This window comes from Oncorhynchus masou, chromosome 19 (genome assembly GCF_036934945.1).
Source record: "Oncorhynchus masou masou isolate Uvic2021 chromosome 19, UVic_Omas_1.1, whole genome shotgun sequence".
NCBI lineage: Eukaryota > Metazoa > Chordata > Actinopteri > Salmoniformes > Salmonidae > Oncorhynchus > Oncorhynchus masou.
This window is the reverse complement of record NC_088230.1, coordinates 13,880,371-13,901,044: the sequence shown is the minus strand read 5'-3', so window position 1 is coordinate 13,901,044 and position 20,674 is coordinate 13,880,371. Positions and strand designations below refer to the sequence as shown.

Here is a 20,674-nt window from a genome sequence, read left to right as displayed (position 1 = left end):
GTGTAAACTCAAACTCGCAAGATCAGGATGGTCTAATGAGGCTAGAGAAGGACCACATGACTTGTCAATCATTAAAAAAAAAAAAAGTTTCTTTAGTCAGCAAATGTATCCAACTACTGCATACACTAATGTTAGCAACACATTCAAATGGATGGGTTCATAATTTGAGATCTCACAAGGAAGAGATTTATTACCATCTGAGCGATTGGCTAAACTCCATTTCTGGTGTGATAGTTGGATTAAAATATCCCCTTATTAATGGTTTGCCAGATGTCAAATCAGCATGTGGGTATTAAAGATAGCAAAAAAATATTTAAACTTCCATTATATTCTCTAATGGATGGGTTGATGGTTCCCAGGTGTAACTGCTGTAAGTAACAATAACGCTAAAACAATTTACATTATTCATAGCTTTATTTCTTAGAGTGAACATTAAAAAGGAACAGGGAAACCAATGGTAACATTTAACGTGGTCCTTTAAAATACCAACCATACTTATGGGCCAGGGTTCTGCAATCATGCGATCTACAAACAGCTGTAACGGCACTAAGGAAATTGCAACTAAGGACAAATACAAAATTAGAAATTGTCAAAGGAATGAGTTGAGAGAAAGCGTGTCATGGGAACAATGACCAGCTTAACCAGTTTTGATAATGCATTGTTCTAATGAGTTCTAATGAGCAAATCCATTGATGTTTATTCAAATAAAAAGGTAAATAAAAGGTCAAGGAGTCACTGCTCTGTCTGTTGTCTGGAACACTTGCTGTCAGGCAAACTGAACTTAGGCTTTCTCTCCAGTTTAAACAAAAAGTGTTTGAGGGAGAGCAATGATAGACTAATAATACCCTCTAGAAAAAGATAACCAAAGTATCATCCACATCAACCAAATGCCAGTTCATTAACCTGCTTAGCCTCAGTAGACAAATCACATTGCAGAGTCCCGAGTACAGTACAACAAAGCATACTGCCCAGAACAAGATAACACACAAGCTCATACAATGTTCAATAGACCTTTTTTTTGACTGCATTTTTATTTGTTTAAACATAACATCTGAGGAGTTGTACTAGAAGATGATATTGGACGCAAGGCAATGACATTCAGTGGGAAGAAGAAAAAGGAATACAACTATACTGACAGGTGTTGGGGAAATGTGGAGAGGGGGAGACCGGGAGTTGTCTGAATGGAGACTGCTCAGCTGCAGTAGTACTGGCCCGCGTTGGCCCGTCGTCTCTTGCGGTTCTGCTGCTGTTGGAAGAACTGACGGATGTCTTCGGGAGTCACTACCTGGGGGGTGAGAAATGGGGCACAAACTTTTTATGCCTCTTATTGGGTGTAGCGACATCGGCTACAAACAAAAGATGGAGTCTTTCATCGGACAGTTACTTTAAATAAAGGTTGATCTCATGGTCACACACCAAGGACAGGACCGCCAGGAGGTGCATTCCAGATTCAGTGACCACAATGTGAAGATCGAGCAAAACAATCCTCATCAATACTATCATTATAAAGGCTGGTTTGCGACACTGGGATAGTGAACATCAACTGAGGACCAAAATACAATGATGCTGATATGATTGATCATTCAACTAAATAGTGTGTACGCTGATAAATCTGCAGGTTTTAATTACCTTTCCTTCTGCAGCAAATCTCTGCAGGAAATCCTTCAGCTCAGTCTTCATGTCATTGTACCCTGAGAAGGGAGGGGGGGGGGGGGTATTTTAAAAGCAGCTCTTTTTTGATTGCAGCACCGATAGTTGTCTCCACACAAAATAAATCATCTGTATTTCAATCAATACAGCTGAGGGAATGGCTCTAACTACTCATCCAACACCGGCCTCACCTCTTTCCTTCATTCACTCTCTCCCTGTCAGATGGTCCAAATTCTCTCCCTACCCCTAATGTTTTGATGGTTGCAGGTCTGTACAGTGTAAGCAATAATGGTGGAAACTCCTCTACTTCACATACCTACCCAGAACCTTCAGACCTGCAAACATCAAAGGGAGAGAAATGGTTTAGTCTCTTCTTTAACACCACCACCTCGTACCGTGGATTATCTCCAGCTGCTGAACCCGGCCCAGGGTATTAAGGGCCGACATCAGGGGGTCGCGACCCTCGGCGGTCCCCGCCTGCTCCTGTTCTGTGGTCTTTCCTTTATTCTCGTAGGCTAAGACCGTGTCCGACTCATCCAGGAGAAAGGACATACCAGCTTCAGCGTAGGATTTCTGCTGGGGGGAGGAAACCGGTGAGCAGAGTTTTCCTATTGTCAATAGTAATTCTACGAACGATATAGGCCTACTCAACGACATAAATATGCAGTAATTCTGATCATAAACCATTTTTATTTGGGTGTATTATGCCTTTGATTTGTTTTTCAAGATACTACTCGTACATACACACCAAATTAAAAGGCCTAAACAACATGCATGTATTTACCTGTTCTACAATAAAACAGATGTATTCATTAGTGCACACTGTAACAAAACATTTTGCAACTGAAAATATTTTACATCGAAAACCAGCGTTTCTTATTGGGCAAATTCAGGTTAGTCCCTCCCACTTTCAGCTCATTTGGTTCCCAGTGAATACACCTCAGATTGTGGCTGTTTGACTTCCTTCTAAAATGGCTGAAGCAGAGAACAGAGTAGCAGCCGGGTTGATGGGATAAGTGGTGAAGACATACCTTGCAGCTGACACAGGAACAGAGTTTGGTTCTCCAGGCTGAGGGCCAGAATACAGCTCCAAACTCTGCTCTCTCTGTACCTGTGCCCCCCAGCTCCATGAGCCTGCACTCGGAGGGGGCTTTGGAGGGCGAGCCTCCCTCCATCTCCTGGTGCCTCCTTTTGCAGCCTGGCACCCCATTGGATTTGACCTGCAAGTAGGACAGATATCACACAATGTCCTCTGAACACTCAAAAGATGAATCTTTTCCACAATATGATTACAAAAGGTTAGACATGAAGAGGTTAAAAGGATGAGGGTAGAAAGTGAACACCTTGCTTTGACTTATCGTGCCCGGTATAATCTGTTAAGTCTAAGGAAAGGAAACATTTCCTAAGTATCTTATCAAGGCCCATTACCTTGCACAACCTCGCCAGTAGACAGACCACTCCCTTAAATCCCAAACCAAAATTACGAGGACACGCCAAAAAAAAAACAGTTGCCAGTTGTATAAGAGTGACTTCTGTCTTTGGTGCATGCAAATGTGCGAGCTCACCGGGCCCCTGCGGGAGGGGGCAAATCGTGGGCTGCCATATTTTCTGTCAAATAAGGCTGGCTTCAATTTGCTGCTCGCCTCAGAGGCTGACTAATGAAATCATTCTTGTTGATATGCGGGCGCCGCAAAGCCTTGGGGCTGCTCCCCGCAGACCAGAGAATCTGCGCATGGCACGGGCCATTTATCCCCTAAATACCCACAGGAAACTAGCACAGCCTGGTTCTGTGCACTCATCTCATGCTGACTGTTAGAGGACTGAAGCCACCTGGTGGTTGATACCGACAGTCCCCTTTCCCTGCTCTGCATGGATGCAATGCTGTCAACAGTGGTGAAAGCAGAAACTTTGACTTCTGAAACGTGTACCTAAAGCATAAGAAAACAAAATGCATGAAGACACATTGGAAACCTTTTCCACATAATATAGTTCCATCCATCTGTTTTATCTGGTAATAATATCCCTTTCTCAGTGATACTTTTAAACCAAGATACCCATTACTGGTTCATTCATGATATTCAATGTACTGCAAGAAATAAAATGCTATTCATTGTTCTCGTAACATTGTGTATATGAAGCTTTGTGTGGAGTGAGTACCTTCTCTTCACCCTGGTTATTGAGGCTCGTGGAGGCCTCCTCTGTTGTGTTCTTGCCCTCCTCACGGTCCCCCTCTTCATTCGTCACGTCCCCTTCTGCTTTGCAGGGGCTGGCTTTGGTCGCAGCGGGCACTGGAGGAGAAATACAAAACAACATGGAGCCACTTAAGAACTGACAGGCTCTTTGCACTGTTTTACAATGGCTGTATTCATCAATCTAGCAAGGCAATATTTTCATGTAATATCATGTAGTAGTTTCCCCCCCCCCTCATTTATCAAACAGCTATCTAAGTTATATATTTAGAGCCGCCTGTTCGATAGGAATCCAGCAATGTTTTTGTCATGTCTGTGTTGTGAGCAAGTCTACCAGCAGAGGAGCTTTTCCAAGGCCGCCCTTTTGATGTTATCAAACAGCTATCTAAGTTATATATTTAGAGCCGCCTGTTCGATAGGAATCCAGCAATGTTTTTGTCATGTCTGTGTTGTGAGCAAGTCTACCAGCAGAGGAGCTTTTCCAAGGCCGCCCTTTTGATATGACGTGGAAAACAGGTGAGGGAGTACAGTTACGGCCGGAAGTGACTTCATAGCAGGTTAGGACAGCATTTTAGCTAACCCCAACTCTTTTCTTGACCTTAACCTAAGTCTCCTAACCTGCTGCGTAAAAATACTTCCTATTGTAGCTGTACTCCTTCTAGTCAGAACCCTGGACGGAGCCAGAGACAAGTTTATCCGACAGAGAAGCCTCTGATTGTCCTAGGAATGTCTAGTGTTTTATTCTGACTTATATAATTTGACACCGTGTTATAACACATATGGAATGATGTAGTAACCAAAAAAAGTGTTAAACAAATCAAAATATTTTAGATTCTTTGAAGTAGCCACCCGTTGCTTTGATGACAGCTTTGCACACTCTTGGCATTCTCTCAACCAGCTTCACCTGGAATGTTTTTCCAACATATGCTGAGCACTTGTTGGTTGCTTTTCCTTCACTCTGCAGTCCAAACCATCTCAATTGGGTTGAGGTCGGGTGATTGTGGAGGCCAGGTCATCTGAAGCAGCGCTCCATCACTCTCCTTGGTCAAATATCCCTTACACAGCATGGAGGTGTGTTGGGTCATTGTCCTTTTGAAAAACAAATCATGGTCCCACTAAGCATAAACCAGATGGGATGGCGTATAGCTGCAGAATGCTGTGGTAGCCATGTTGGTTAAGTGTGTCTTGAATTCTAAATAAATTAGGGTCACCAGCAAAGCACCCCCACACCTCTATGCTTCACGGTGGGAACAACACATGCCGGAGATCATCCGTTCACCTACTGTGCATATCAAAGACACAGTGGTTGGAAACAAAAATCTCAAATTTTGACTCATCGGACCAAAGAACAGATTTCCACTGGTCTAATGTTCATTGCTCGTGTTTCTTGGCCCAAGCAAGTCTCTTCTTCTCATTGGTGTCCTTTAGTTGTGGTTTCTTTGCAGCAATTCGACCATGAAGGCCTGATTCACACAGTCTCCTCTGAACAGCTGATGTTGATGTGTCTGTCTACTTGAACTCTGAAGCATTTATTTGGGCTGCAATTTCTGAGGCTGGTAACTCTAATGAACTTATCCTCTGCAGCAGAGGGAACTCTGGGTCTTCCTTTCCTGTGGCGGTCCTCTTGAGAGCCAGTTTCATCATAGCGCTTGATGGTTTTTGCACCTGCACTTGAAGAAACTAAGTTCTTAATTTTCCGGATTGACTGACCTTCATGTCTTAAAGTAATGAGGGACTGTCGTTTCTCTTTGCTTTGCTTATTTGAGCTGTTCTTGCCATGATATGGACTTGGTCTTTTACTAAATAGGTATATCTTGTGTATACCAACCCTACCTTGTCACAATACCACTGATTGGCTGAAATACATGAAGGAAAGAAATTCTACAAATTAACAAGGCACACCTGTTAATTGAAATGCATTCCAGGTGACTACCTCATGAAGCTGGTTGAGAGAATGCCAAGAGTGTGATTCCATAGTTTGTCTTCACTATTATTCTACATTGTAGAATATAGTAAAAATAAATATAAACCCTGGAATGAGTAGGTGTCCAAACCTTTGACTGGTACTGTACATATTTCCACACTGAGGCTGGAATAATAGTGAAAATGATAATGCCGTTTTAGTGTAAGAGCTGTTTGAAAAGGCCGCCTGAAATTTCAGCCTGGTTTGGTGGGATGGTGTTTTGGCCGGCGTGGTGATTTAATTAGTTAGACCAATGAGAGTCTAAAACCTCCCTGCCAATAACCGCTAGTTTTCAGCTTTCCCACTCAGACCACCTCCAGACAGTCCTAACAAAATTCTTGCTTGAGAAATTGCTCTTCGCTAAGAAGCTATTTAGTTTCTTTTTGACCATTTTAATTGAAAATAAATCATAGTAAGGTAAATCATTGTTACCCAGAAATTATTTGATATTGAGATCAAAACGGCTGAATTGGACCTTAAAAATCCTTGAGGGGGCATGAAATCGTGCACACATCGACCTCAATAGCTAACGGCACTTTAGTATTTTAGTCACCCATTGAAGTAAACTGCTCTACCGCAAACCATAGTCTCTTGTTCACTAGTTACTGCAGGTTTCATTAGTACTGTACAGGTAACTGCCAAAATAAAGGAAACGCTTGAGTCAGTGAGGGATACAAAGTATTTTGAAAGCAGGTTCTTCCACACAGGTGTGGTTCCTGAGTTAATTATGCAATTAACAAACCATTATGCTCAGGGTAATGTTTAAAAATGTCCAGGTGCCCGTTATTTTGGCTACCATGGCTAGAAGAGATCTCTGAACTTGAAAGAGGGGTCTTAAATCACCAGATGTCAATCCAGTTGAACACTTATTTGGGGTTTTCTCCAACACCAAATAATGGAATTGCTCGTGGAAGAAGGGTGTCGCATCCCTCCAACAGAGTTCCAGACACTTGTAGAATCTATGCCAAGGTGCATCGAAGCTGTTCTGGTGGCTCATGGTGGCCCAACGCCCTATTAAGAAACTTGATGTTGACGTTTCCTTAATTTTGGCAGTTACCTGTACGTTCACATAGAAGCATAAACGAAACACAATGTGGTAGGTCTAAAGAATGGTTTCCTATCCTGAAGTGTTTTCTTACTGAATTTGTTAATTGGGGCATGCCAGTAAACTGAAGGTAATGAGAGTACCCATAGAACTACATGAAGAATCACTGTGAATTCTAGGATCTCTAGGAGTACCTGCCAGATGGGTGGCGTAGGCCCACAGGAAAGGAGCATTGTTCATGCAGGACTCACACACCATCTCCTGGAGCTCCACACACTCTGGCACAGGGCAACCCAAGTGCTGGATAAAAAAAAAACGTAATAACACTCATATACGATATACATATAGCAGCTATGGCATCAAGTGTACAGTCAAGACCAGGGTAAAGACCAGGCTGGTCTTGAGTTAAATGCTCCGGATGCGTTCCAGATATAGGACTTCACAGATTACAGGATCCGTATATTATCTTGATGTGGTTCCCAAGATGTTAAACCAGGGTTCTCCAACTCTGGTCATGGAGAGCTACTGGGTGTACAGGCTTTTGTTCTAGCACAATTAATCAATAAATTATGGTCTGTGTTCAGTAGGCATAAAACATGAGAAAGCATTTTGAAACAGATCTCTTATCCAAACCTGTCCAATAAGAATGCTTATTTTCGCTTTCCGTTTTACCATATGTTGCTTCCTACTGAACAAACCCATTAAATTTGGACCATGATTAACTGAATCCATTGTGCTGGGTTGTAACAAAACCTTGCACACCAAGTAGCTCTTCGTGACCAAATGTTTTAGAACCCTGTGTTTAATAGTTATGGCATTGTGAAGACCTGATCTGTCCAAGGCCTATATTCACAAATATCATACCCCCTAAAAAAAACTACCATTTCCTTATTGGTAATGGTGAGAGGTAAGCATGTCTTGGGGATATGATCTTTGTGCTTCTGTAACTTTCTTGCTCATGATTATACATAATCATGGTAGCATCCACAAACATATAATATTATTTAAAATAAAAGTAACTCCCAAATGACAATACATTATTCACCATTCACTTCTACTAAGCACAATATAATCTGAACCACAACAAACTGCAAATGTGTAGTCAAAAGTATGTGGACACCCCTTCAAATTAGTGGATTTGGCTATTTCAGCCACACCCTTTGCTGACCGGTGTAGAAGATCGAGCACACAGCCATGCAATCTCCAAGGACAAACATTGGCAGTAGAATGGCCTTACTGAAGAGCTCAGTGACTTTCAACATGGCACGTCATAGGATTCCACCTTTCCAACAAGTCAGTTAGTCAAATGTATGTCCTGCTAGCGCTGCCCTGGTCAACTGTAAGTGCTGTTATTGTGAAGTGTAAATGTTTAGTAGCAATGACTCAGCCGCGATCACAGAATGGGACTGCCGAGTGCTGTAGGGCGTAAAAATCATCTGTCCTCGGTTGCAGCACTTACTACACTGTTCCAAACTGCCTCTGGAAGCAACGTCAGCACAAGAACTGTTCGTCGGGAGCCTAAGATCACCATGTGCAATGCCTAGTGTCGGCTGGAGTGTTGTTAAGCTTGCCACCATTGGTCTCTAACAGTGGAAATGTGTTCTCTGGAGCGATGAATCACGCCTCACCATCTGGCAGTCCGATGGACGAATCTGGGTTTGGTGGATGCCAGGAGAACGCTACCTGCCCCAATGCATAGCACCAACCGTAAAGTTCTGTAGAGGATGTTTTTCATGGTTTGGGCTCGGCCCCTTAGTTCCAAGGGAAACCTTAACGCTACAGCATACATGTGTGGCTCAGTCGGTAGAGCATGGCGCTTGCAACGCCAAGCGTCGTGGGTTCGATTCCCACTGGGGCCACCCATATGTAAAAGTAGTGGCCCCAGCCGACTTGTAAGTCGCTTTGGACAAAAGCGTCTGCTAAATGGGATATATTATTATTATATATTATACATTCTAGACGATTCTGTGCTTCAAAATTTGTGGCAACAGTTTGGGGAAGGCCCTTTCCTGTTTCAGCATGACAATGCCCCCGTGCACAAAGTGAGGTTCATACAGAACTGGTTTGTCGAGATCTCTATGGAAGAAAATTACTGGCCTTCACAGAGTGCTGAACTCAACCCCATCTTGGGATGAATTGGAACGCCAACTGCGAGCCAGGCCTAATCACCCAACATCAGTGCCCGACCTCACTAATGCTCTTGTGGCTGAATGGAAGCAAGTCCCCCAGCAATGTTTCAACATCTAGTGGAAAGCCTTCCCAGAAGAGTGGAGGCTGCCAAGGGGGGACCAACTCCATATGAATGCTCATGGTTTTGGAATGAGATGTTTGACGAGCAGGTGTCCACATACTTTTGGTCATGTAATGTTTAAGTGAATTTGCCCAAATACTTATGACATCTTCAAATGGGGGACTAGATACATAAAGTGCTGTCATTTCTAAACGGTAAAACAGATGTATGAAAATACCCTCAAATAAAAAGGTTACATTCTGTACCGCCACGTCATATGAAACACTTCATCGCAAATACAAAATGCTGGAGTATAGAGACAAATTAAACATTTTAGCTTCACTGTCCAAATAAATACATAGGGGAGTATACAAGCCCAGGGACCTGTGCATCTTCAACACATCCTTATGCTTTGGTGCTCCACAAAGGCCTTACCCTGCCATGAAGCCAGTCCTCACAGACAATGCACTGTATCATCTCATCTTCAACCTGGGAAAGACATGTTTTGGTCAATAGATCTTCACTGGAATACTGATTTTTTTTCAAAAACCAATTCATAGACTATTTGAGGTGAATGGTCAACTCTCACCGGGTCTTCTGGGTCTGGATATGGCCTGTTACAGGTGCAATACAGACCAACAAAATTGTGGCTGTATTTGTTCTCCGTGTTCAACTGATCCTTTTCCTAGAAGACAGTGAAATCAGTAACATCATGGACCATGCAGTACTCTATGCCTTGATCAAAGCCTCTCAATCAATGGTCCTGGGTACCCAAAGGGGTGCAGATTTTTGTTTTTGCCTTAGAACTAACACACTTCATCAAGCCTGATTATTTTGGGTCCCCAGGACCAGGTTTGATTAACACAGTCCTAGATGTATAGTTTCGGACAACTATATTGCCAGCCTTGCACTTTTCTTAAATAATTCCCTATTTCTTTAAGTTGAAATTAAAATAAAAACGCACCACACTTATTGGATTCTCAACATCGCAAAACCAATTTTATTTTTGTATGCTTAATTTGATCATTTTAATTGAGAGACCAATGGCATGGACAAAATTGTTGACACCCTGAAGCTAGTACTTGGTTGCACAGCCTTTGGCCAAGATAACTGCAGAAAAATAACTGCAGCAAATTACTCTAATTCTTCAGTGTTTGAGAATTGCTGTTTTTGGTCATCAGTAAACATAGCGCTGATCTCTATTTCCAAAGAGCTATAATTTTGGTTTTTGGTACACAGAATATTTTCTCCTGGATTTAGGCTTGTTTAGGTGGGTTGTTGAGAAGTGCAATCAGGCTTTCTTGAGCCTCCTTCAGCAGTTTACCAAAAACCAAATGAAGCTTTCAAAGAAAAGAACACCCTCCCTAAAATCAAACAAGGGGAGGTTTGATAATGCTGTGGGGTTTCTTTGCTGCCTCTAGTACAGGGGCGGAGCCTGTGTGTGCAAGAGATCATAAAATCAGCAGCTTATCAAGGTGTTTTGAAGTGCAGCGTTTAACCCAGTGTCCAAAAACGGTGTCTCTGTTGAAAGTTGTGGGTTTTCAAGCAACCCAAACACACATCAAAAGCACCCTGGAATGGTTTAAGAAGAAACACTGGACTGTTCTGGAGTGGCCAGCAAAAAGTCCAGATCTGAATTACATCCAATAGGGAGCTGAAAACAGCAGTTGGGTCACTCTCACAAAATAAGTTGAGAATTACCTTAACAGCTTTCGATGTCCAAAAAAAGTTACACATTATTTTTAACATTTCTCCCTAATGAAAAGGCCTGAGTTAAACATAACACTGAAAATTCACCTAAATTAAATTATAATTCAATTAAATGACTTTTTCATCTGTTTCTGTAATGAGAAGGCGAAGTAGGGTAAACTGGGTGTTTGACAATAAGAACCTAATTTTGAAGGTATATAAGCGTATACATTTCGGGGCTCCCGAGTGGCGCAGCAGTCCAAGGCACTGCATCTCAGTGTGTAAGTCGCTCTGGATAAGAGCGTCTGCTAAATGACTTAAATGTAAATGTAAATGTAGAGGCGTCACTACAGACCCTGGCTTGATTCCTGGCTGATTCACAACAGGCTGTGATTGGGAGTCCCATAGGACAGCCCAGTGTCGTCCGGGGTAGGCCGTCATTGTAAATAAGAATTGGTTCTTAACTGACTTGCCTGGATAAATTATTTTTTAAATAATCAAATAAAAAACTTGTGCCTATCTAAGGACTACTCCTCCTAGATGACACATCATCACTTTATTTAAAAACTGATTGGAGTTTTTACACAAACTAGTCCACAGTGTTTGTACGTAATAAATACTATAATTTAATGTAAATGTTATGGTTTATGGACAAACTACAACAACATATTTGGTTTATTAATGTTTTTTTTTTTTTTTTTTTTTTTTTTTTTTTTAAAGACCAGAAATGAATCCGGACACATTTCAGTAATGAGAATTTGGGGTGAAAATGTACAAAATTACAGGCGAAAAATGCAAATGTATTTACAATAAGATACTTCCCATAAAACCACACATCTTAGTCCTCAGATACTAGATTTTTGCAGATTCATCATGGTTTTGTAACTCAATTTGCTACAGACAACCAGTTGGTGGAGGGCACCCCTCAAACATTGAAGAATTAGAGTTTACTCCTGAAGAGTGGGGAAAACTGCCAGTAGAAAGGTACAGCAAGCTCTTTGATGGCTACAATGCCATTTTCCTTTATTTTTTAGATTTAAATGGTAAAATTTAAAGATGCACTATGCAGAAATCATTCAGTAATTTCCTGGTTACTAAAATTCTAATAGTTTCAGTTTGTGACAAAACAAGAAAGTATAGTGTAGAGAATCATTGTACCATCTAAACTAGAGGTGGCTGATTAATTCGGGCCGATTTCAAGTTTTCATAACAATCGGAAATCGGGTATTTTTGGACACCAATTTTAAAAATATTTTAAAATCTTTATTTAACTAGGAAAGTCAGTTAAGAACACATTCTTATTTTCAATGGCGGCCTAGGAACGGTGGGTTAACTGCCTCGTTCGGGGGCAGAACGACAGATGTTTACATTGTCAGCTCGGGGGATTCAATCTTGCAACCTTACAGTTAACTAGTCCAACATCTAATCACCTGCCTCTCATTGCACTCCACGAGGAGACTGCCTGTTACGCGCATGCAGTAAGCCAAGGTAAGTTGCTAGCTTGCATTAAACTTAACTTATAAAAAACAATCAATCAATCATAATCACTAGTTAACTACACATGGTTGATATTACTAATTTATCTAGCGTGTCCTGCGTTGCATCTAATCGATGTGGTGCATATTGTTGCTTCAATGTGTACCTAACCATAAACATCAATGCCTTTCTTAAAATCAATACACAGAAGTATATATTTTTGAACCAGCATATTTAGCTAAAAGAAATCCAGGTTAGCAGGCAATATTAACTAGGTGTAATTGTGTCTCTTCTCTTGCGTTCAATGCACGCAGAGTCAGTGTATATGCAACAGTTTGGACCGCTTAATTTGCCAGAATTTTACGTAATTATGACATGACATTGAAGGTTGTGCAATGTAACAGGAATATTTAGACTGATGGATGCCACCCGTTAGATAAAATACGGAACGGTTCAGTATTTCACTGAAAGAATAAATGTCTTGTTTTCGAGATGATAGTTTCCGGATTTGATCATCTTAATGACCTAAGGCTCGTATTTCTGTGTGTTATCACGTTATAACTAAGTCTATGATTTGATAGAGCAGTCTGACTGAGCGATGGTAGACAGCAGCAGGTTCGTAAGCATTCATTCAAACAGCACTTTCGTGCGTTTGCCAGCAGCTGTTTATGACTTCAAGCCTATTAACTCCCGAGATTAGGCTGGTGTAACCGATGTGAAATGGCTAGCTAGTTAGCGGGGTCACTCGCTCAGAGACTTTGAGTGGTTGTTCCCCTTGCTCTGCATGGGTAACGCTGCTTCGAGGGTGGCTGTTGTCGATGTGTTCCTGGTTTGAGCCCAGGTAGGAGCGAGGAGAGGGACGGAAGCTATACTGTTACACTGGCAATACTAAAATGCCTATAAGAACATTCAATAGTCAAAGGTATATGAAATACAAATCGTATAGAGAGAAATAGTCCTATAATTCCTATAATAACAACTTCAACCTAAAACCTCTTACCTGGGAATATTGAAGACTCATGATAAAAGGAACCACCAGCTTTCATATGTTCTGAGCAAGGAACTTAAACGTTAGCTTCCTTATATGGCACATATTGCACTTTTACTTTCTTCTCCAACACTTTGTTTTTGCATTATTTAAACCAAATTGAACATGTTTCATTATTTATTTGAGGCTAAATTGATTGATGTATTATATTAAGTTAAAATAAGTGTTCATTCAGTATTGTTGTAATTGTCATTATTACAAACAAAAAATGTTTTTTTATTTTTTATTTAAATTGGCCGATTTAATCGGTATCAGGTTTTTGGTCCTCCAATAATCGGTATCAGTATTGAAAAATCATAATCGGTTGACCTCGAATCTAAACCGCTGAGGAATATCTTTTCCATTAACAAAAATATTGTATTTTCAAGCTGTTTTAAGCTGGGGTACAAAACTGAAAGTAAAAGACACAAAAACTAAACTTTAAAACAGGAAGCATACAAATAGTGCACATAAAACAGATATCGCTTCTTAAACTTGCTTTCAATGAAAATGACAGATCTTTAACTCACATCTACAGTTGAAGTCGGAAGTTTACATACATCTTAGCCAAATACATTTAAACTCAGTTTTTCACAATTCCTGAAATTTAATCCTAGTAAACAATTCCTTGTTTTAGGTCAGTTAGGATCACCACTTTATTTTAAGAATGTGAAATGTCAGAATAATAGTAGTGATTTATTTCAGCTTTTATTTCTTTCATCACATTCCCAGTGGGTAATACGTTTACATACACTCAATTAGTATTTGGTAGCATTGCATTTAAATGGTTTAACTTGGGTCAAATGTTTTGGGTAGCCTTCCACAAGCTTCCCACAATAAGTTGGGTGAATTTTGGCCCATTCCTCCTGACAGAGCTGGTGTAACTGAGTCAGGTTTGTAGGCCTCCTTTCTCGCACACGCTTTTTCATTTCTGCTCACAAATGTTCTATGGGATTGAGGTCAGGGCTTTGTGATGGCCACTCCAATACCTTGACTTTGTTGTCCTTAAGCCATTTTGCCACAACTTTGGAAGTATGCTTGGGGTCATTGTCCATTTGGAAGACCCATTTGCGACCAAGCTTTAACTTCCTGACTGACGTATTGAGATGTTGCTTCAATATATCCACATCATTTTTCAGCCTCATGATGTCATCTATTTTGTGAAGTGCACCAGTCCCTCCTGCAGCAAAGCACCTACACAACATGATGCTGCCACCCCCGTGCTTCACGGTTGGGATGGTGTTCTTCGGCTTGCAAGCATCCCCCTTTTTCCTCCAAATATAGCTATGATCATTATGGCCAAACATTTCTATTTTTGTTTCATCAGACCAGAGGACATTTCTCCAAAAAGTAAGATATTTGTCCCCATGTGCAGCTGCAAACCGTAGTCTGGCTTTTTTATGGTGGTTTTGGAGCAGTGGCTTCTTACTTGCCGAGCGGCCTTTCAGGTTATGTCGATATAGGACTTGTTTTACTGTGGATACAGATACTTTTGTACCCGTTTCCTCCAGCATCTTCACAAGGTCCTTTGCTGTTCTGGGATTGATTTGCACTTTTCGCAACAAAGTACGTTCATTGCTAGGAGACATAACGCGTCTCCTTCCTGAGCGGTATGACAGCTGCGTGGTCCCATGGTTTTTATTCTTGTGTACTATTGTTTGTACAGGTGCATTTCAGGCATTTGAAAATTGCTCCCAAGGATGAAACAGACTTGTGGAGGTCTACAATTTTATTTCCGAGGTCTTGGCTGATTTCTTTTGATTTTCCCATAATGTCAAGGAAAGAGACACTGAGTTTGAAGGTAGGCCTTGAAATATATCCACAGGTACACCTCCAATTGACTCAAATAATGTCAATTAGCCTATCAGAAGCATCTAAAACCATGACATTTTCTGGAATTTTCCAAGCTGTTTAACGGCAGTCAAGATAGTGTATGTAAACTTCTGACCCACTGGAATTGTGATACAGTGAATTATATGTGAAATAATCTGTCTGTAAACAATTGTTGGAAAAATTACTTGTGTCATGCACGAAGTAGATGTCCTAGCTGACTTGCCAAAACTATAGTTTGTTAACAAGAAATTTGTGGAGTGGTTGAAAAATAAGTTTTAATGACTCTAACCTCAGTGCATGTAAACTTCCGACTTCAACTGTATGTGAATTTGGTCAGGTCCCCTAAAAGTTACATATTGCACAAAAATAAAATTGGTTCTGCAATGTTGAAAATCTAATAGCATGTTGTGGAGACCAAAAGTTGTTACCAATATATTTTGCCAGACCAGCAACTGGCTACATATATAAAACATGCCTATCATGCTGTTATTGGCCTAATGTCTCTAATTTAAACTACCACAATTTCAATAAATGTAAGGAAACTTACTGAGTATAACTTGCACCTCATCTCTTCAAACTTGCTGTTTCCACAGTCACAGCGGAAATGCCTGCAAAAATTCCCAGCTCAAGATTAACTATAGGAAAATTCTGTTCGCAACTGCAATATCCCAGATAAAGCTAGAGTGCTGTGGTTCATGATTATATTTATTTCACCCTTATTTTACTAGGTAAGTTGACTGAGAACACATTCTCATTTACAGCAAATACCTGGGGAATAGTTACAGGGGAGAGGAGGGAGGGATGAATGAGCCAATTGGAAGCTGGGGATGAGGGCCATGATGGTATGAGGGCCAGATTGGGAATTTAGCCAGGACACCGGGGTTAACACCCCAACTCTTACAATAAGTGCCATGGGATCTTTAGTGACCACAGAGAGTCAGGACACCTATTTAACATCCCATCTGATAGACAGCACACTATACGGGGCAATGTCCCCAATCACTGCCCTGGGGCATTGGGATATTTGTTTTAGACCAGAGGAAAGAATGCCTCCTACTGGCCCTCCAACACCACTTCCAGCAGCATCTGGTCTCCCATCCAGGGACCCACCAGGACCAGCCCTGCTTAGCTTCAGAGACAAGCCAGCAGTGGGATGTATGGTGGTACAGGACAAACAAGGCAACAGTAAACATGTCATCCACCACAAATTAATTACTATAACTCGCAACTTGGCCCAATCAGTGTAATTTTGTAAATGCCAGATCTCTGTGGCAAGACGCATGTGACTAGTGTACAAACAAATGGAAGGAGACAGGTCCACAGTCCTCTCCCCAATTTCATTGTGTGGGACAATAATACATTTGAGCACAGATATAGGGGCACACACACAGCACTGAAATATTGTCCTACAGTATTTCTGTTAATTTCCTGACAATTCTGCATCACATCCGTTCATCGACACCCAACATTTGATCTATTTTGCATGGCCCACGTTTGTGTTGGTCTGTCTTATCCTTTAGGTGCCCACTCCACGTCTCTATCTGAATTCGTCATCCCAGCTCCTCACCTCCTCAAACTTATTGGAGGAGTAGGTCCGAGGTCCCTCCCTTCAGACCTTCTTCTCCAATAGGTTTTGAGAAGGTTGCAAGGAGAGAGGATGCAAGGAATTGAGGAAAGATGAATTGAAAAAATTCTCAACAATGCAGTGAAACTCACCTTTTGGTGTAGAGCTCAAAAAGGTCATGGCCTTCATGGCATTTGTAGGAGCAGGCCAGACAGACTCCGGCTGGCTGGCCCCCCTTTGGTGTGCAGGTGCTGCAGGCATAGAGGGCTTGTCGCTTTACATAGCCCTGCAAGACCACATCAAAACAAACACGTGTGAAACTGACATCACATTGAGTCCTTCGGATTGAGCAAGAATGCAATGTATACCATGGCAATGAACCATTAAAGGGAAAATGTAACGTTACATTTGATAAAACCACAGGTTACATATTGTTATAACGAGTTAATAAAAATACAAATCAAGTTCAATTTATTAACAATTATGTCATTTAGGTTGGCGGAGACATCAAATTGGTGACGTCGCTAAAGGTTCCATTTTTCAAAATCCATTTGAAACTAAACACTGGCTTCGACTGCAAAACTGTATTATAGCTAACTTAAACTGGGGTAATTTGTGTTTCTCTAACAATGTGGAGCAAATAGCCTACCTCGGGATAGGAACACTTCTCAGAATCACTACCAGCTAAAACAGCAGATGCTTCATTCTCCAACTCTTCATCTTCTTCCAAAACATCTACCAAAGAAACAGTAGCCTCATCTCCCTCATTTGCCGCCATTCTCGGAAAATAGAAGGTGAAAAAGTGTGAATACAAGTTCCTGTTCCAGGGCAAAATGTAGAGCGCCAGATAAATCTCAACAGGGACGTCCAGAAGGACTTGAGAAGATGTATCAAAATGCTCTGTTCAGCAAAATATACAATAAATTAGATACAATAAGCAAAAAAAACATTGGAGCGCACTGGACGTTATGTTATTCTCAAAGCCGATACACCGAGGGAGTTATTTTACACGGGCCCAGATGGAACCGGGCAATGGGCCGGCACGTCATCTGGCGAAAGCGGGGAGGGAGGAACACCCATCTCAAAATGAACAGTAATCTGTGCGGTCGGTCATGTTGTTAACAAGGCATCATGTTGCATCGTCCGGATACTATTATATACTATATATTTCCATCGAATAAATGTTAGCAATGTCAAATTAGTTTTCACTTGAACGGCAGAAAACCAATCACTTTGCATGGGAAAAGAAATAATCCTACTCATTACTGCACTTGCTTAATTACGTCACTATTGTTTTGAGCAGATTTAGATAGAGCAGCTGGCCCACACCAGGGAGGCAGCCCGGTTCCAAGTCGAATGTAAACCAACTTTCAGCCAAAGCAAAACATGCTTACACAGGCGCCTGGGCTAGATGAATCGAACCCCCTCATTGTAGCTCTCTCAGAATGACAACTTCCGCACGATTTCCGGATTATGCTAATATTTCACCCTGTTGGCGGGAGTTTCTGAAAAGCACTTAAGAGATTTTCACATTTTGATAAATTAAAATATTGTCTACCTGTTGGTTTAGTTAGTGATTGTTATTTATATATGTATTTGTGCAAATATGGCGAACGTCTCAAAGTACAAGGTTCTGACCAAATCGAATGTACGTCAAAATGCCGCTATGACTCGGGTCAGAGTTCAAACTAGGGTCATGGTTCAACAATCATGGCAGCTACTGAGATACGAGGAGAGCTAAAATACAGGGATGGCCTGAAGAAAGAAATTATCATAAAAACAGAAAACAACCTGACTTCTATGATAGTGGGGATTAAGAAATTAAACGCAGACGTATCGGGGCTCCTCACGGATCTCGTTGTACAAGAACAATTTTGCGGAGGAAATGACAAGGGGGATTTGCAAGTCGACGACGGTGAGCTTGGTTAGCCTGCTAACGTTACTGGTAGCTCATTTAACAACACGCTTAGCTACCGCGATGGATGTTGATAAAAACAAAACAAGGTTCGCGAATTGCTCTGCTTCTATTGAGGCTAGCTATTGTTTATTTTTATTGTGGCTATTGTCTCACGAAATCTGTCGATTTTGTTTAGCTAATCATGACCTGGAAGAACACAACATCTTTCGGTAGATAGAGCTAGTTGCTATGAAAATCATTATATAGACAAATCCCAACCTTAGCAAATCTTTGGATGATCAGATAAACCGCCCACGTTGATCAGAGAATGAATTTAGATAACTGTCTTTGGGCTAGCTACTTCATAACTAACAGATCTTCCCAGTAACAAACCGACTAACGTTAGCTTGCTCGGCTACAAATACTTTTTTGTGTGCCTATGATGCCACTGTGACGTACAAACCAATATTGTTGCTACGTGTGCATGTGAACAGATTAATTGATTCCGTCATCGGAGTATTGATATGATCATTGAGTTTTCCCGATATCACAACTTATCAAATTACAAGGGTTTAAAACATAAAGCCTGCAGCCTGTCATTTCAGATGAAACAATGTTCTATTCCTCCATCTTGAGACTATGGGTAGGCGGCCTATGACATTTGAAGACGTTACGGCTATCAAATCAATCAGCTTTGTGTCATGCCTGCACAGTGTGTTATCAAGCTGCATAAATTGTGTCAACATAGATTTGATGTGAATATTCCTCTCAATCATTAAAACATGCATCTCTGACATAACTGGTATTTATTTGATCACTAATATGTAACCATATCTTGTGCTACATAAATTAAAAAATATGGCTTGGTCAAATTATTTTACTGAACCTACCTCAGTCCGTGACAGGCTTCATTTAACTGATGCAATCTAAAATGAGTCCAATATTAACAGATGGACGACAACACTTGACAGTTTTTAAAATCACTCTATAGGCAATGTACTTTAAGCAGGTCCTATGGTTGGGAAGGGGAGGAGATAAATGTTTATTTGTCATGTCTGTTGGTTTGTTTTCACTTCTGTCAACTACTCCCCAAATGTAACTTGATCACGAAAGTAATGTTCTGTCATCTGTTGCAGATGAGGAGGAGGAAGATGAAGACACAAAAGCCCCTATTATGCAGCCTCCTGCAAAGCGGTCCAAGACCTTGAGGGCCTGACAAGGGCTCTGTCCCAAATGGCACCCTTTTTCTTATAGTTCACTCCTTTTGACCAGGCCCAAGTAGTGCACTAGGTAGGGAATAGGTTGCCATTTGGGACTTAAGACTACTGTAGGAAGAAGGGAGTCTGGTGGTCCTGGCATACAAGACTGGAAGACACTGTTTTGGGGGCAGATATGCCAGCCCTTATTATTCAATCCACTGGGTGGCTATTATTAATTCATTCCCACTCATGTATGGTATTGCTCCTGCCTTGGCAATCATGATCTACATCTTTCTCTTGATACAATTGAAATGTTTGTTTTGAACATTTGTATAAATGTCAATCATTTAAGTGGAATGTATTTGACATCTTGTTAATGGATAATAGAATTGCACTGTCCCCGCAGCATTTGCTTGCTTTGAGAAATGACATGGTCTGCAGACATTTTCCCATAACGTTTAATTTTCTTACAATCCAGACCTTATTTTAATCACAGTGCATTTAGATTTGAAAGGCAATAAAAATCAGAAGCACCAACGTGAATAGCCACTCATTCTTTTAGACAGACCAAACAAGCCCATATTTTTTTTCTTTGTAACACAACTATTCCTTTCCCATTAACACTTTTTTTTTTTATAAACAGAAAAAACCAAGACAGGCAGTGTCTCTACATCCAAACTATAATTTGGGACTTGTGTAGGTTGAATCAAGGGTGGACAACTCTGGTTGAGTAGGGAAGCTTCTACAATGTATGATTTGACCTTGACACTTACTGATCAAATCAGGTTATTGGCTAGCTTAAGGTTTCAGTTGTATCTTAAAACCAATAGTACTTTCAGTAGGAAGAAAATGGATCAAAATGAGCATTCTTATGAGTTCAGGTAGTAACTCCATCTGTAAATGCTTCTTCCA

At 41.0% G+C, this 20,674-nt stretch overlaps 1 protein-coding gene across 3 annotated transcripts; it reads right to left on the bottom strand.

Moving 5' to 3' along the window:
* Positions 1 to 395: 395 nt before the first annotated feature.
* ubr7 (ubiquitin protein ligase E3 component n-recognin 7) lies at positions 396 to 18,978 on the bottom strand. Of its 3 annotated transcripts, XM_064925028.1 has the most exons (12): positions 18,843 to 18,978; positions 17,316 to 17,445; positions 16,819 to 16,952; positions 15,650 to 15,710; positions 9,667 to 9,762; positions 9,513 to 9,566; positions 7,042 to 7,147; positions 3,808 to 3,938; positions 2,682 to 2,870; positions 2,046 to 2,226; positions 1,630 to 1,691; positions 396 to 1,285 (listed from the first exon to the last, which is right to left on the bottom strand). In XM_064925028.1, exons 2-12 carry the CDS (start codon positions 17,442 to 17,444, stop codon positions 1,193 to 1,195), a joined length of 1,236 nt encoding a protein of 411 aa, XP_064781100.1. In that variant the 5' UTR covers position 17,445; positions 18,843 to 18,978; the 3' UTR covers positions 396 to 1,192. The 3 variants fall into 3 exon arrangements, with proteins under 3 accessions (XP_064781100.1, XP_064781099.1, XP_064781101.1); XM_064925027.1 differs by lacking the exon at positions 18,843 to 18,978 and having other exon boundaries at positions 17,316 to 18,825; XM_064925029.1 differs by lacking the exon at positions 18,843 to 18,978 and having other exon boundaries at positions 2,046 to 2,223; positions 17,316 to 18,822.
* Between the last annotated feature and the right edge of the window lie 1,696 nt (positions 18,979 to 20,674).

Bases quoted from the DNA above. Each gene is read 5' to 3' on its own strand.
- ubr7 (XM_064925028.1), bottom strand. From the start codon at position 17,444: ATGGCGGCAAATGAGGGAGATGAGGCTACTGTTTCTTTGGTAGATGTT. The intron at 7,148-9,512 runs GTAAGGCCTTTG...TTTTTTATCCAG, and splicing joins AGGACTGGCTTCATGGCAGG to CACTTGGGTTGCCCTGTGCC. The intron at 1,692-2,045 runs GTACGAGGTGGT...CTCCCTTCTCAG, and splicing joins GCAGCTGGAGATAATCCACG to GGTACAATGACATGAAGACT.